Source organism: Trichogramma pretiosum, unplaced genomic scaffold, assembly GCF_000599845.2.
Source record: "Trichogramma pretiosum strain Unisexual culture from Peru unplaced genomic scaffold, Tpre_2.0 scaffold94, whole genome shotgun sequence".
Classification (NCBI taxonomy): Eukaryota; Metazoa; Arthropoda; class Insecta; order Hymenoptera; family Trichogrammatidae; genus Trichogramma; species Trichogramma pretiosum.
Genome location: NW_019641682.1, coordinates 360,537 through 373,042, shown reverse-complemented (window position 1 = coordinate 373,042; position 12,506 = coordinate 360,537). Strand labels below are relative to the sequence as shown.

Genomic DNA, 12,506 nt, shown 5'->3' with positions numbered 1-12,506 from the left:
AGAAGCCGCCCGCGCGCTCGTAGCCCGGCGATACACAATTGCTCATTTATTCCCGGGCGCCTCGCGTTGTTTTTGCTTGGATCACTGCGCGCAGTTTGGCTGCTTAAGCCTCCGCAAGAAAAAAAAAGTGTATAGGTACAATGCCGCAGAGCTACAGCAGTAGCAGCAGCAGCAGCAGCAGCAGCAGCAGCAGCAGCGGTGGTGTAAAAATTAAAATTAGCCGCGCGCGTACTAGCTAGCAGCACCCCATTGGAATATTATGCAAAGCCACAAGCAATAAAAATAACATATTGCGCTTCCCGCCACCGACGCTGACGCAGCCGTTGTTGCGATTGCAGAAGCAGTAGAGTAAGTATAGTAGGCACACGCGCGTACACGAGCAAAAGGAGCAGGAGACGACGACGACGACGTTGCGAGGAGATGCGAGGAAAAGCATAAGTTTTAATCCAATATTACTTAGATAAGTCTCGCTCGCGCATTCTTCACTTTCCTTTCTACGTACGTACGCCGCTGCCGCGTGTGCCTCCTTCCTTCTTTTGTGCTACACACACACTCACACTCACACACATCCATCCTGCTTTCGGCTCCGCTCCTTTGGGCTTTTCGCATTTTGCTTATTAGAAAATACTCCTTACAGATGCGTAGATGTACTACGTGTATACAAATGCATATACACTCTTGCTATACATATTTCGCCTGAAGAGAGAGAACACGGAGCGCAGGGGGGAATCGGACTGCTTAGCTTATGCGGGTTCGCTCGCGCGAGAGCACACGCACTTTTTTCCTCTCTCTCTCTCTCTCTGGCTGACTGTCTGCGCCTCTTTATACTCACGCATTCGTAAAATACTCTTATACTCTTGCTGCTGCTGCTACTCTACGCGCGTAAGCAGCGATGAAATCGCATCTTTCACGCTGGCTGCGCCGCAGCACAGAGAGAAGCTACCTACCTACCTACCTCAACCTACTACCTATATTCATTTTGTAACGCGTGTGTATGTACGTGTACGCGTCCTTACTTACTCTCTGGCGCGCGTGATGAGCACTCGACGACACATAATAAGCACCACCGAGCGAGAGACAGAGAGAGACGCGTTTCTTTTATTTTACTTTACCTTTTTTTTCTTCCTCGTGTGCAGCTATATACGCGCGTAGGAGAGAGGGTACGGGGAGGAAAGTAGCCGACGAGGAAGCGACAGGCTGCTGCTGCTGCGTGTATTTATACGCGAAGAAAAGACTTACTTTATTGCTGGCTCAAGTGGGCTTACGAGGTGATTTGCGTTTGATTTTTTTTTTGCTTTGCTTCTTCTTTCTTTCTACTACTGCCACTGCGGCTGCTGCTACTTCTGTCGATGATGAATGAATGGGGCGTGACGTAACTAACTTATATATTCTTCCTCATATTTCCTTCTCTCCGATGTGTGTTGTATACACGCAACGACTTTTAATTCGCTTTTTCTGCATTAACTTCTTGATGAAATGGTTTTTCTCTCCCCGGTACATAATCGTCTCACTCGTTTGTATACAATTTAAAAGTTTCATGCAGCATTTATTTATAATTCAGCATTCATCGCCGTTTTGCGAAATCATAGAGCGAAAAATAACTAATTTTCTCTCTCTCTTTCTCTTCAAAGATCAAAACACAGTCGATTGAACTCGCCACGCACACACACACAGAAGTTACGTATATAAAGACAGCCCTTGTGGAATAGAAAATGCTGCATCAGCAGTGAAAATCGCGTAACTCGCGCCGAGTAGAGAGAGAGAGAGAGAGAGAGAGAGAGAGACTCGTCGTCGGGGACACGATGCCTCGGGTGCGTGAAATTGGAACAATCCAAAGAGAGAGAGAGAGAGAGAGAGAGAGAGAGAGAGAGAGGGGCCTCGACGGCATATCGAACATTGTATAAAATCATATCTACTTAGGGTCAGTAGTTATATCCGCTTTTAGTGTAAAAAAAAGATATAGAAAGAAAGTAAAGAACTCGCAGAAAGAAAGAGAGTCGTAAAAATTTATAAATTGGAAAACATTCGCATGCGCTGCGGCGCTGGGTTTATTAAGCGAGAAATCGAAAATTTTTTACCGTGAGCTTATGTCGGCGGCGGCGCGTTGATAAGGACACGCAGAAGTTTTGACAAAAAAATTGAAGTCGTTTCGCATAGCATATATGATGGTTGAAAGCTTACAGAGAGCGAATAGGGGGGGGGGGGGGGGGGGGNNNNGGGGGGGGGGGGGGGGGGGAGGCTAGGCCAGTAGCATCGCGTAAATGTATATCTATGCGCGCGAGCGGGGGTGAGATTCCAATTGACGTCGAGGGCTCACGGGCTGAAGTTTTAGGAATATTCGCAGAAGCCGTAAGTTCGGTAAGAAGCCTCGAGAGCTTTTTAAAGCGTTACTGAATTTGTAGCTTTAGGTTTTTTTTTCCATATCTGATCGATATATAAATATCGGTAGAAACGATCGCTCCTCGACTCCTCCCACTCCAGAAAAAAAAGTATATTATACACATATAAATCGCGATCGAGTTCGAATTAACCCAAATGAAATGCATCGTATGTAGCGTGTATTACGTAGACGCGATACATACTATGATGCATATGTTGCATGGAAAATATTACACACAGAAAAAGTAAATTGATAAGCGAGTAGTCCTCGGGGGAACTGACTCTGTGCCTTTTCAATCAAGAAAAAAGGAAGTTTTTATGCAATGTATGCACCCGGGCTGATTGTGTCCAGAACACTGCGCCGATAGTCCATCTTTTTTTCTATATATGTATTCATTTTTTTGCTTCCCTTCATTTGCGTCACGCGCGAGCTCCACTACTACACACACGTGTAGCAGTAGTAGCCAACGGCGCTGTAAACGTTAGTTCCCTAGATTCGTATACATATAAGCTATAATATAGTTTTGCTCTCTTTCGTTCGGGGGGGGGGGCCGATCGATAAGTGCTCCACATTTCCCCAGAGGAATGCACCACCACTACCACTACTTTATATTAAGGGCTCTAATAATAGTCGCGCACATACGTTCGGTTGTATTTCGAGCTTCTTGCGAAACAACAATATTATTTCCCGGGCTCCTTTGCGCCAATTCACATTTCGCATTTATACGTAAGTACGAGCATTGTGCGATACTAATAGTCACTCTCTATCAATTTTCAATCGCATTTGTACATGTATACGAGTCCGCACGTGCATATAGAAGCCAGCTCTCCGCTGCCTGCAACTCGCCATAAAAAAGCGCCTATCATTTCGACAGATGTATGTTTATATCTGTGTGCGTTTGAGGGCCCTTTGCGCGCGCGCGTGACCTGACTTGGCAGAAAACGCAACAAACGGTCTCTCTCTCTCTCTCGAAACGTACGTAAAAAAGAAATTCCGCCGTAAACTGGGTTTGGTAGAAATAAAAAAATAAAAAGGAGTCTCGATCGGAAGAGGGAAGAGAGAGAGAGATAGTGGTATAAGGAATCGAGCGTATGAATACACGTATAGTAGGGTTGCGGCCCGCCGATCGAGCTCGCTCGACTGTGAGAAGTCATGCGATGTGCATACGTGCGTACGGACGTGTATTATTCGATTCGACGACGACAAGATTGCGCGCCGGAGTCCTCGGGAGCAGCGCCGCGAGGCTTTTTGGACCAACGACATCTCGGCCTGCAATCACATGTCCGAGCGACGATGACGGCGACGATTGCCGACGACGAAAATGTAATGGGCTTTTTTGGCCCAAGATCGATGCGCGCTCGACTACTGGACGCTACATGTATATAGAGAGTGTGCGATTACTGGCCACACCAGAGTTGTCTCTTTGCTCGACTGCACCCACTCGAACTGCGTGTGCGCGCGGAGAGTCGACTCGATCTCCCGAAACGTCCGTAATGCGTTATAACTTTCCAGGCAAAGCGCAATCAAATCCATATCAACACGTATTCAAGTGAGCGATAAACGCCCGCTGCAACCCTTTCGCCCTTGTATAATCATAATGATGCATCGTATACGTCGAGTGCGAGTGAGAGTTTATATAGTTGGCATAACACATCCTCGCCCTCACTCTCTCACTCTGGGAGATATACCTATTGCATATGTGTGCATCAATCGTATACACACGTATATATAGGCGCAATCCCGTTAGCTTATCGTTTCGAGCACGCCGAATGACGTTTTCGAGTGTATCAAAGTAGCGCAATCGGCTACATACTGCAACTGCCTTTCCATATATACATGCATCCCCCTCGAGCTATATAGCAGCGCACGCATATGCAGGCATGATCCTCGTTCAGGGCTGATGATTTTATCCCCCCCACCCACCTACCCTCCCTCTCCACCGACTACAGAGAGCGAGAGAGAGAGAACTGCATGGAAACACAACCCCCGTATTCGCGCGCCATGCAGCAGCGGCAACTTTCAGCTATTAATAATATAGCGCGGGCGCGCACGGCTCTCGTATCGAGACACCAATCCACCTTGAAATTAACCGAACGGCGAGTGTGGCTTCGGTGCGAAATGCCGCTGCTGCTGGCCATATTGACTTGGAAATTGCGTAATTTCATGATTCTAGTTCGATGGCCGTTGAACTTTATTTTAACATCACCGCGCGCGTCGGTGTCGGGTTCACGTACATAGTTGGGCGAATGCGATTTTTCGCGCGTAGATCATCAGCTGGATTTACAGGTTGAATCAAGCGAGGCATATTAAAGTACACGGACATCGCGATGAAATTTGAAATTTCTTGTGCTCATCGCATTCAAATGGTGAGCTTTGAAAGTGCAGAAAATATTTACATTAAGGGGACACATACACCTTAAACTCGAAAAAATTTTTATTCAATTTTTGAATAGGATTTTTCTGTCCCTTTCCATTGCATTTTTTGAAATTCCAAAATTTTGATTTTGCCCTGAGATACAGCTGTTTCCATGAACCCTTTTCCTATACTGGCGAGTAGTGTTTTTGGTCATCTATCGTAACTTTCAGAGGGTACCGATTGAGCTTCAGCACCAGGGTCGCGTACACTTCTTTAGAACATCAATGGTTACGGTCACTACCTCGGATGAGACGATCGAACGGCCAGATTGCTCTGTATGAACAGTTAAACTCACTTTTTTTTTCATTGTGATCTATGAGCTCAATCGTCTCACTCATAGTAGTGGCCGTGAGCATTCATGTTCTGAAGAAGTATACGCGACCCTGGTGCAAAAGCACCAGGTACCCTCTGAATATTACGGCAAATGACCAAAAACACGAGTTTCCAGAAAACGCAAGAGAAGAAAAAATTTAACACGTAAAGTATAGGAAAAGGGTTCGCGAAAATAGTTGTATCTCAGGGCAAAATCAAAATTTTGGAATTTCGAAAAATGCAATGGAAAGAGGCGAAAATCCTACTCAATAATGTAACAAGAGATTTTTTGAATCTAAGGTGTATGTGTCCCCTTAAGTATTTATACAAGTACATTTACTTTGTCACTTGCAGATTAACAGATAGAGACAATCGCCATCTAGTGGTTAAGATTGGTTTTATTTATCATTGATATTTCATGAATTTTTTATTCTCATTGCGTTCGAACATTCAGTTTAAATGTACACTTTTGAAAATATTTAAATTAACATTAATGTAAAAAATGAGGAGGTCTTCTACGCGTGATAAATATAATTTCATGTGAAATCATTGAAGTTTTCGGGTAACTCACTAGCGAAGTACCTCTTAATAAGTTTCTAAACTGTGTCTTTACTTATACCATTATATTTACTTTAATACTTGCAGATTAACAGATAGAGACAATCGCCATCTAGTGGTAAAGACTGGCTTTAGTTATCATTGAATCTCCGCACATTTTTTGAGCGATTTTAATCATAGTATAACTCAAAAAGCGATCATGAGGGTTGATTTTAATACAAAAATGAACAACAAAGATTCAATTCTATACTTCGATTTTCTTTTTTTTTGTAGAAAAAATAATCCTCACTCAAATTAATTTTCAACGAAAATTACATATAAAATTACCTTGAATGAAATTCGATATTGTTTACTTTAATTTTGATGGCTGATTTTGTATTAACTCTGAATTCAATTTAAAGTTCTTTTTAAATATTATAGTGATAAACTGCGAAAACCATCAATCAAACTGTACCTCATTAATATACTTTCAAATTTAGCTCACTAATTCAAATTTAGATAATACCTGCTTTCATAACGTCGATTTTAATTTTAGCTCAACTGCCGTATTGTCCTTATTAACGTACGCATAGCGCTACCTCTTTCATAGAAAGCTAGGCCTCAGGTCTGCTTATGACTGTGTAATTGTATTAAATAGCATTGCCAGTCTACTTCTGTATATTCAATTATTCGAGCAAAGTTGCGTATGTGCGTAAGCATCTATAATACGTGATTCCATTGATTAGATGCGTTTCAACGTGTGCATCTTAATAATTACTATATGCACATGTATACACGTAGGAGGAAAAGTTCAATTAAGTGTTTCATAGCTGTAATTGGCAAATGATTAAATTGTTTATGATGCAGTCGTGCATTAAAAAACGACTAATACGTACAGCTCGTCCCTGTTTTCACTGTAATAAAGCTCAAACGCAATCATTTTAATACTCGATTCTAATCTTGAATTTAATCAATCTAGAAAGTTTAATCGATTGCAGTTATTATCCGAAATATTTTGCTTTTTGATGTTTTAATACTGATTTAGTTTTTGGTTACTTTCTCAAAAAATTCATGAAAATTCAATCCTAATTAAAGCCAATCTCCACCGCTAGATGGCGAGTACCTTTGTGTGAAAATCTGCAAATGGCAAAGCAAAAGAAATTGTATAAGGGAAATCACATAGGTTCAGTTGTACGTCCATTTTCACTAGTAGTAGAAATTACACAGGTCCACACGATAATATGACTCTTTGAAATATTCAATGTTGGAATAATGAATCAATTCGAGGGGCAAAAATCCTGCACATAATTTCATCGTAGCCGAGAAAAATACGACCTAGATGAGGCAACGTTTATTTATCTCGCGCTAAATTTGTTGATTATTAATCAGGTTCTTGTGAAAAAAAAAATTATAATGTAAATTAGTATACACTCCAGCTGTGCTCGAGTGCACATAAATAGAGTAAACGGCAGACGCAGCTGCTGTTACAACTTCGGAATCGGGGGATGCAACAACACCGCGCGCGCGATAGTATTAATTCATTTGCTACAATCTGACCATTTGCTGCTGCCTATACAAGGCCGATTCTCCGCGCTTAATCGAATGCCAGAGAGCCTATAATAATGCACGTAATGGCAGGTTAAATATAACAGGTTAAATAGCTGCTTTTTATGTTTATCGCTGTTTCTCGATTCGTGTTTTTTCTTTAATATTTTCCACTGTTACAAAAATTAACAATTTTAAATGGGATTATTTTTTAGGACGAAAAACGAGTTCTCGAGAGAAGCCCGCACTCGTCAATTCTCGCAATTACACACATCGTCTTCGTTAAATCACCCGTTATCTCTTTCAAGTCCGTATACTTTGGACTCGTGCTCTAAGTCTCTCTCGGAACTTTTGTAGCAACAACGAAAAAAAAAAATAACAAATAACATTCACACATATGTACCGGTGGTTGTATACATAGTTACATACGTGCATATAAGCTCATCACACTCGTAGTCGGGGAGAGAGCCCGAGAATAATATCTGCGCACGTCAAGGGAATTTACGAGCAATAAATAATATATAAGGCACACACATACACACACAGACACACGTATGAGGCAGCGAGCGAGAAGCTCTCTCGCGAGTCGTCCCGCAATTATTATTGCCGCAGTGCAGAGCGACTAGTACTTAAAAATCATCCATTCGTTGGCTTCGGAAATATTTTCGATTGCTGGCACGATCTCGCGCATATGCTGCCGCGTTGGCAATAAATATCGAAGGCAAACAAGTGCGCATTATGGCGCAGTGGTGGTGGTGGTGGTGTGCTCGCACACATATGAATAATAATAATGCAGTCTGTGCGAGAGCATTACTGCACATCGCTCTCGTTTGTAGCAGCAGCAGATGATGATGCGCTGTGCTCTTTGCTCTCTCGACTCGAGTCGAGTCGCGCGGCGGAGAGCTGACACATTGCTTTTTTTCGGCGGAAACTCGAAACTAAGCAGCTTACGAGATGATCGTCCAAGGTGTCCGACTTTTTTAGCGTACACACAAAAACAAAAGTGCCACACACTCGTGGCCTGCTTTTTATAATTCGCGTTCGACAAAAAGACAATAGCGAACTCTTTTTTATGCATTTAGCGTTCTATAATCTTCGTTCGAATTAAACGAGCGAATTTGTGTACCTTGATCCCCAGGGAAAAGATCTCTATTTCAAGAATAACAATTTTTATTATATCATGTAATAAGACTTTTATGTTCCATATAAAGACAGATGGTATGCAGACTTTTATCGACTCGTAACTCGATAATACAAATTTCAATGTCATGATTTTTCCTCGCTCGCGAAACGAGTCGAAAAATTTGCCTACCACATGCACATAGACGTAAAAATAGACAGTCAAAATTTCTGCTTATATATGTTTTATTGAAAAAAAACGTAACGTTTAAAGAAACGCAAGGTGTTACCTCTTTTTACAATATAAAAACGTAATGATAACATATCGCAGGCAGAAATTCGGACGTCGTCTTGTAATTGGCCAGAATGAATTAAATAGCGACGAGCCGTCGGGGCCACGCCGTAACGCGAGCCTCGACGATGGTGTCTCTAAAACCAGTAACTCTCTACCACTGTGCAGCTCCAGACCGGGTCGGCCGCCGAAGCGCGCCTCGGTGAGTCTCAGTCTAGCGGCCAGTCACATGGCGGCCAGCGCCGGGGCCCACGCGCACCAGCTCAAGAAGCACCGCCTCGACAACGGCGACTACTACGAGAACGGCCATCTCGGTGAGTACGACTAATATTTATTTGCCTACCTCTATGTATACAGTATAGTAGTAAATAATTACGTTGTAAAGTATCGTTAATTGGCTTTATTGGTCGGGTTCGTCAAAAGCAGCTCGCGTGTCCACAAATCATCAAGGATCTACACACACAGAGCTTGTATATCATACAATAAGTAAGATCTCAAGTTGAATGCAGACACACACCTGCCTTTATCGTATAACCGCGTTACAGTCACAGTATACCCGGATCGTACATATAATGCATATCGTATATTACAATATATAGGACTGACTGGACTGCGATGATGGGGCAAGCAGCAACAGTATATAGCAGCTAGTAGAGAGGTCAAACAGCTCGTGTGTCCCTTCCTCACCCTTGATAAGCAGCATACACACGCATACACATACGCACTTAAAGCATAGCGTATATACTGTACTCAATTAATCAGAGAGGAATCAAATGCACTCGCTGACTTGCGTAGCTCTCCTCGCTCGCTCTCTCTCTGTGTTAGAGGCAAATTAATTGCGGCTTTGCGGAATTCCTACGAGAATCGACATGGTCAACACGAAATGCCGAGTGTGGTGCGCGGCGCGTGCCGGTATAGTAGTACTATATACAGTAGTGCAGCAGTACTACGCACAAGCCGATTAATTGCCTCGAATGCAGTTGGCCGCGCACCACCACTGCCGCATCATCGTCGGACTATACCGCGCGATAAATTTTTTAGATTTTACGCCCGCACACAGCTCGTTGCGCGTGTTTGTGTGATTAATATATTGGCAATCCGAACCGATGATTGAAATGGACTCTCTCTCTCTCTCTCTCTCTCTCTTGTACAACTCGATGACGCTCGTTTTTCCTCCCATTTGCTTTCATCATCGGTTGAAGCGCGTATTTATCAATTTCTGCGCTAATATTTGCAGAGCTCGATGCCTCCGCCGCCAAAACAATATTTAATATGAAACGATAAAGTGCACAGCTGCAGCAGTGATTCAATCTGCGTATCGTCGATTCGATCATCATCGGAAATCGAGAAACTGCGCTCTTTGCTCGGCTAAGCGAGACGATTGGTCGCACGGGAAGCGGCCAAAAAGGCAATCGCTGCTGCGCTCGTTTATAGAGAGAGAGGTATATTTCATGGACAAATACTTGCTCTCGCGCCTGCCTTGGTTTCCCTCGGCGCAGTGTGCACACCACTGCAGCAGTTGATTGAAATTAATACACATTTGGCTCGAGAGAGAGCAAATGAGTATGAACGCGCAGAGCTGCGTACGCGTAATTATTGCCGCATGCCGCCGCCGCGAGTAAGTGTGTATTACGCGCGGAATAGTATAAATGCAGCAGAAACGACGACGACGACTACGACGAGGGGGGGGTCGAACCATCGAAATGCGAAATGTGCACCGCCTGCCCGAGCAGCAGCACGAGCTCGTGTTTCGATTAATTACACGGCTTGCCGGTAATTGTATAATTGTTTTACGGTTGTCGAGGCACGCCGACTCTGTGCCTGTGTACTAACTCAAATCCGATGCGGAACACGTGTGTGCTTATGTACGAGGCCTGCTTACCTATGTTACTCCAATGACCAAGAATACCCTTGTTAGTTGTTGAAAAAATAGAATCAAGTTCGTTCGTAATATTTAATTGGTTCACCTACGAATATTGAAGCTAATCGAGGGGGTGGAAAATGTGAGCAAAAAAATAGAGAATTTCATGGTACTTTTCTCGTTCAGTTTCAATTTTCCAGCCATAAAGACATCGATACACTCTCTCTATATATTATAGAGTTCACGTGTACTCCACACCTGATCCGTTGTCCAATCGTCGATATTCATCTCTGCGCGCGTGGTCCCCATTGTTCCAGATTTTGCTCGCAGTATAACTACTTTGTCCGCAGTATAGCCAGCCGCGCATCGGTGTGTACTCAATTTACAAACGTATTGTTTCACTGCGCTAGCCGAGTTATTGCTTTATTATGTTGTAGAGCTGCTGCGGTATTTAACGCGGCGATCGAGAGAGATTGCATCTTATCCGCGCGAGCTGACTTATATTTACCAAAAATTGGGTAAAACGATCGTTTCCATTTGTTTTTCTTGAAAAAATTCAGCTAATTGCGTTTGGAGCGCGATTCGTTCGCTTCACAAACGCACAGTCGAAGCATGTAATCGAAAAATCTCGTTGCCGAGGCCAACTGCCGCCACTGCGGCGTCATTTTTATGGCTGCACGGGGACGGATAAATTTCATGACTCAGCCACTGCAAAAGACAATCGTAGAGCAATATCTATCCTTTTTCGGCCAAATCATCATCGCGCATCTACATTGTTTTTGGTTTGTTGTACAGAGGGTTGTTGCGACGCTTTTTTTTCTCTTTCCGAATACCTCTATACGCGTATATTTCATCATCAAAACAATAAAAACCGCCTGTTGGCGCGCACACAAAAGGTATGAGCAGCAAAAAAGCTCTGCAGAGAGATGCGTCGCACCCGATAGACGCTCGCGCGTAGGCAATCAACGATAAATATTCGAATACATACATACGTATACATCCTGTATGCATCGATCTAATTAACCCAGAGCGCGCGAAAACAAAGCAGCAGCGTAAGCGAGAATATATAGAGAAGCAATACGCGTATATAAAGCGATGCGCAGTATGTATATAATCGACCGAGTGTTAACGACGACAAATATTGCGATGATAATCGTGCGTTGGGATGATGTGCATTCGAGTGTAGGTGGCAAATCGAACGTATCGACGTCGACTTTGATTGTCACTTGGACTGAATAAAAGCTAGACTGATGTAATATAAAAGCTCGCATTTGGCTGCGGGCCTACGAGCTCAACTTTGAGAATCATTATTTCCTTCGACTATGCATGGCTCAATTACTTTCGTCTTTTCGTACATTCTTTTCCTTAATTAATCTCATCAGTGGGTTCATTAAATTTTCTTGATTCAACTTTGCATCGTCGTTTCTTCTTCGGGAAATGTTTTACATCTGTTGCGGATGATTGTAATTTGCCGAAGAATGAAAACACGCGCGCGCGCGCGCGCTACTCATTAGTTTCTCTAATCACGCGCAACCAAACCTTGTGCGAGGAGAAAAAATTTTTCATTGAAACCGCATCGGGAACCGTAATAATAAAAGCTTAATTGGAAATTAAATTATGAATGAACATATGAGAACCACGGCGACGACTAGTCCGTCTATTATAGAGAAAACAAAGAGATTTTAAAGATTGTGCCTGCATCGAGTCGTTGCCGAGCGTGGGGGTCAACGACACATCTTCGACGTGGGATTTACATAAACGAAGACTACGACGTCGACGACGACGACGACGACTAGAAAAAAGAAAGAGACATTTTCCATCGTGGCGGTAATATTTTTCCGCTTCATATATATTAATTTATAAAAGGATATCCACAATGACTCGAGAAGAAGAAGGAAAGAAAAGAAAAAGGGGCGTACAAGGAAGGAGTTTCGCTTTCATCTCTCTTTGTCAATTAGTCATGCAGCGGCATATCTCTCTCTCGTGTTCTTCCTTCATCCAACAAATATATTTACAAAAGACATACGCCGCATGCACCTTCAAA

At 43.1% G+C, this 12,506-nt stretch overlaps 1 protein-coding gene across 3 annotated transcripts in view; it reads left to right on the top strand.

Annotated features, from left to right (window-relative positions):
• LOC106654289 (dachshund homolog 2) overlaps nt 1-12,506 on the top strand; it is a 198,547-nt gene that overhangs the window by 62,917 nt on the left and 123,124 nt on the right. For 2 of the 3 annotated variants that reach the window (XM_014374081.2, XM_023461058.1), the window contains exon 2: nt 8,770-8,915. In XM_014374081.2, coding sequence (XP_014229567.2) covers nt 8,770-8,915 — 146 coding nt within the window. The remainder of the gene's footprint in view (nt 1-8,769; nt 8,916-12,506) is intronic. The other variant, XM_023461057.1, reaches the window with a different exon arrangement.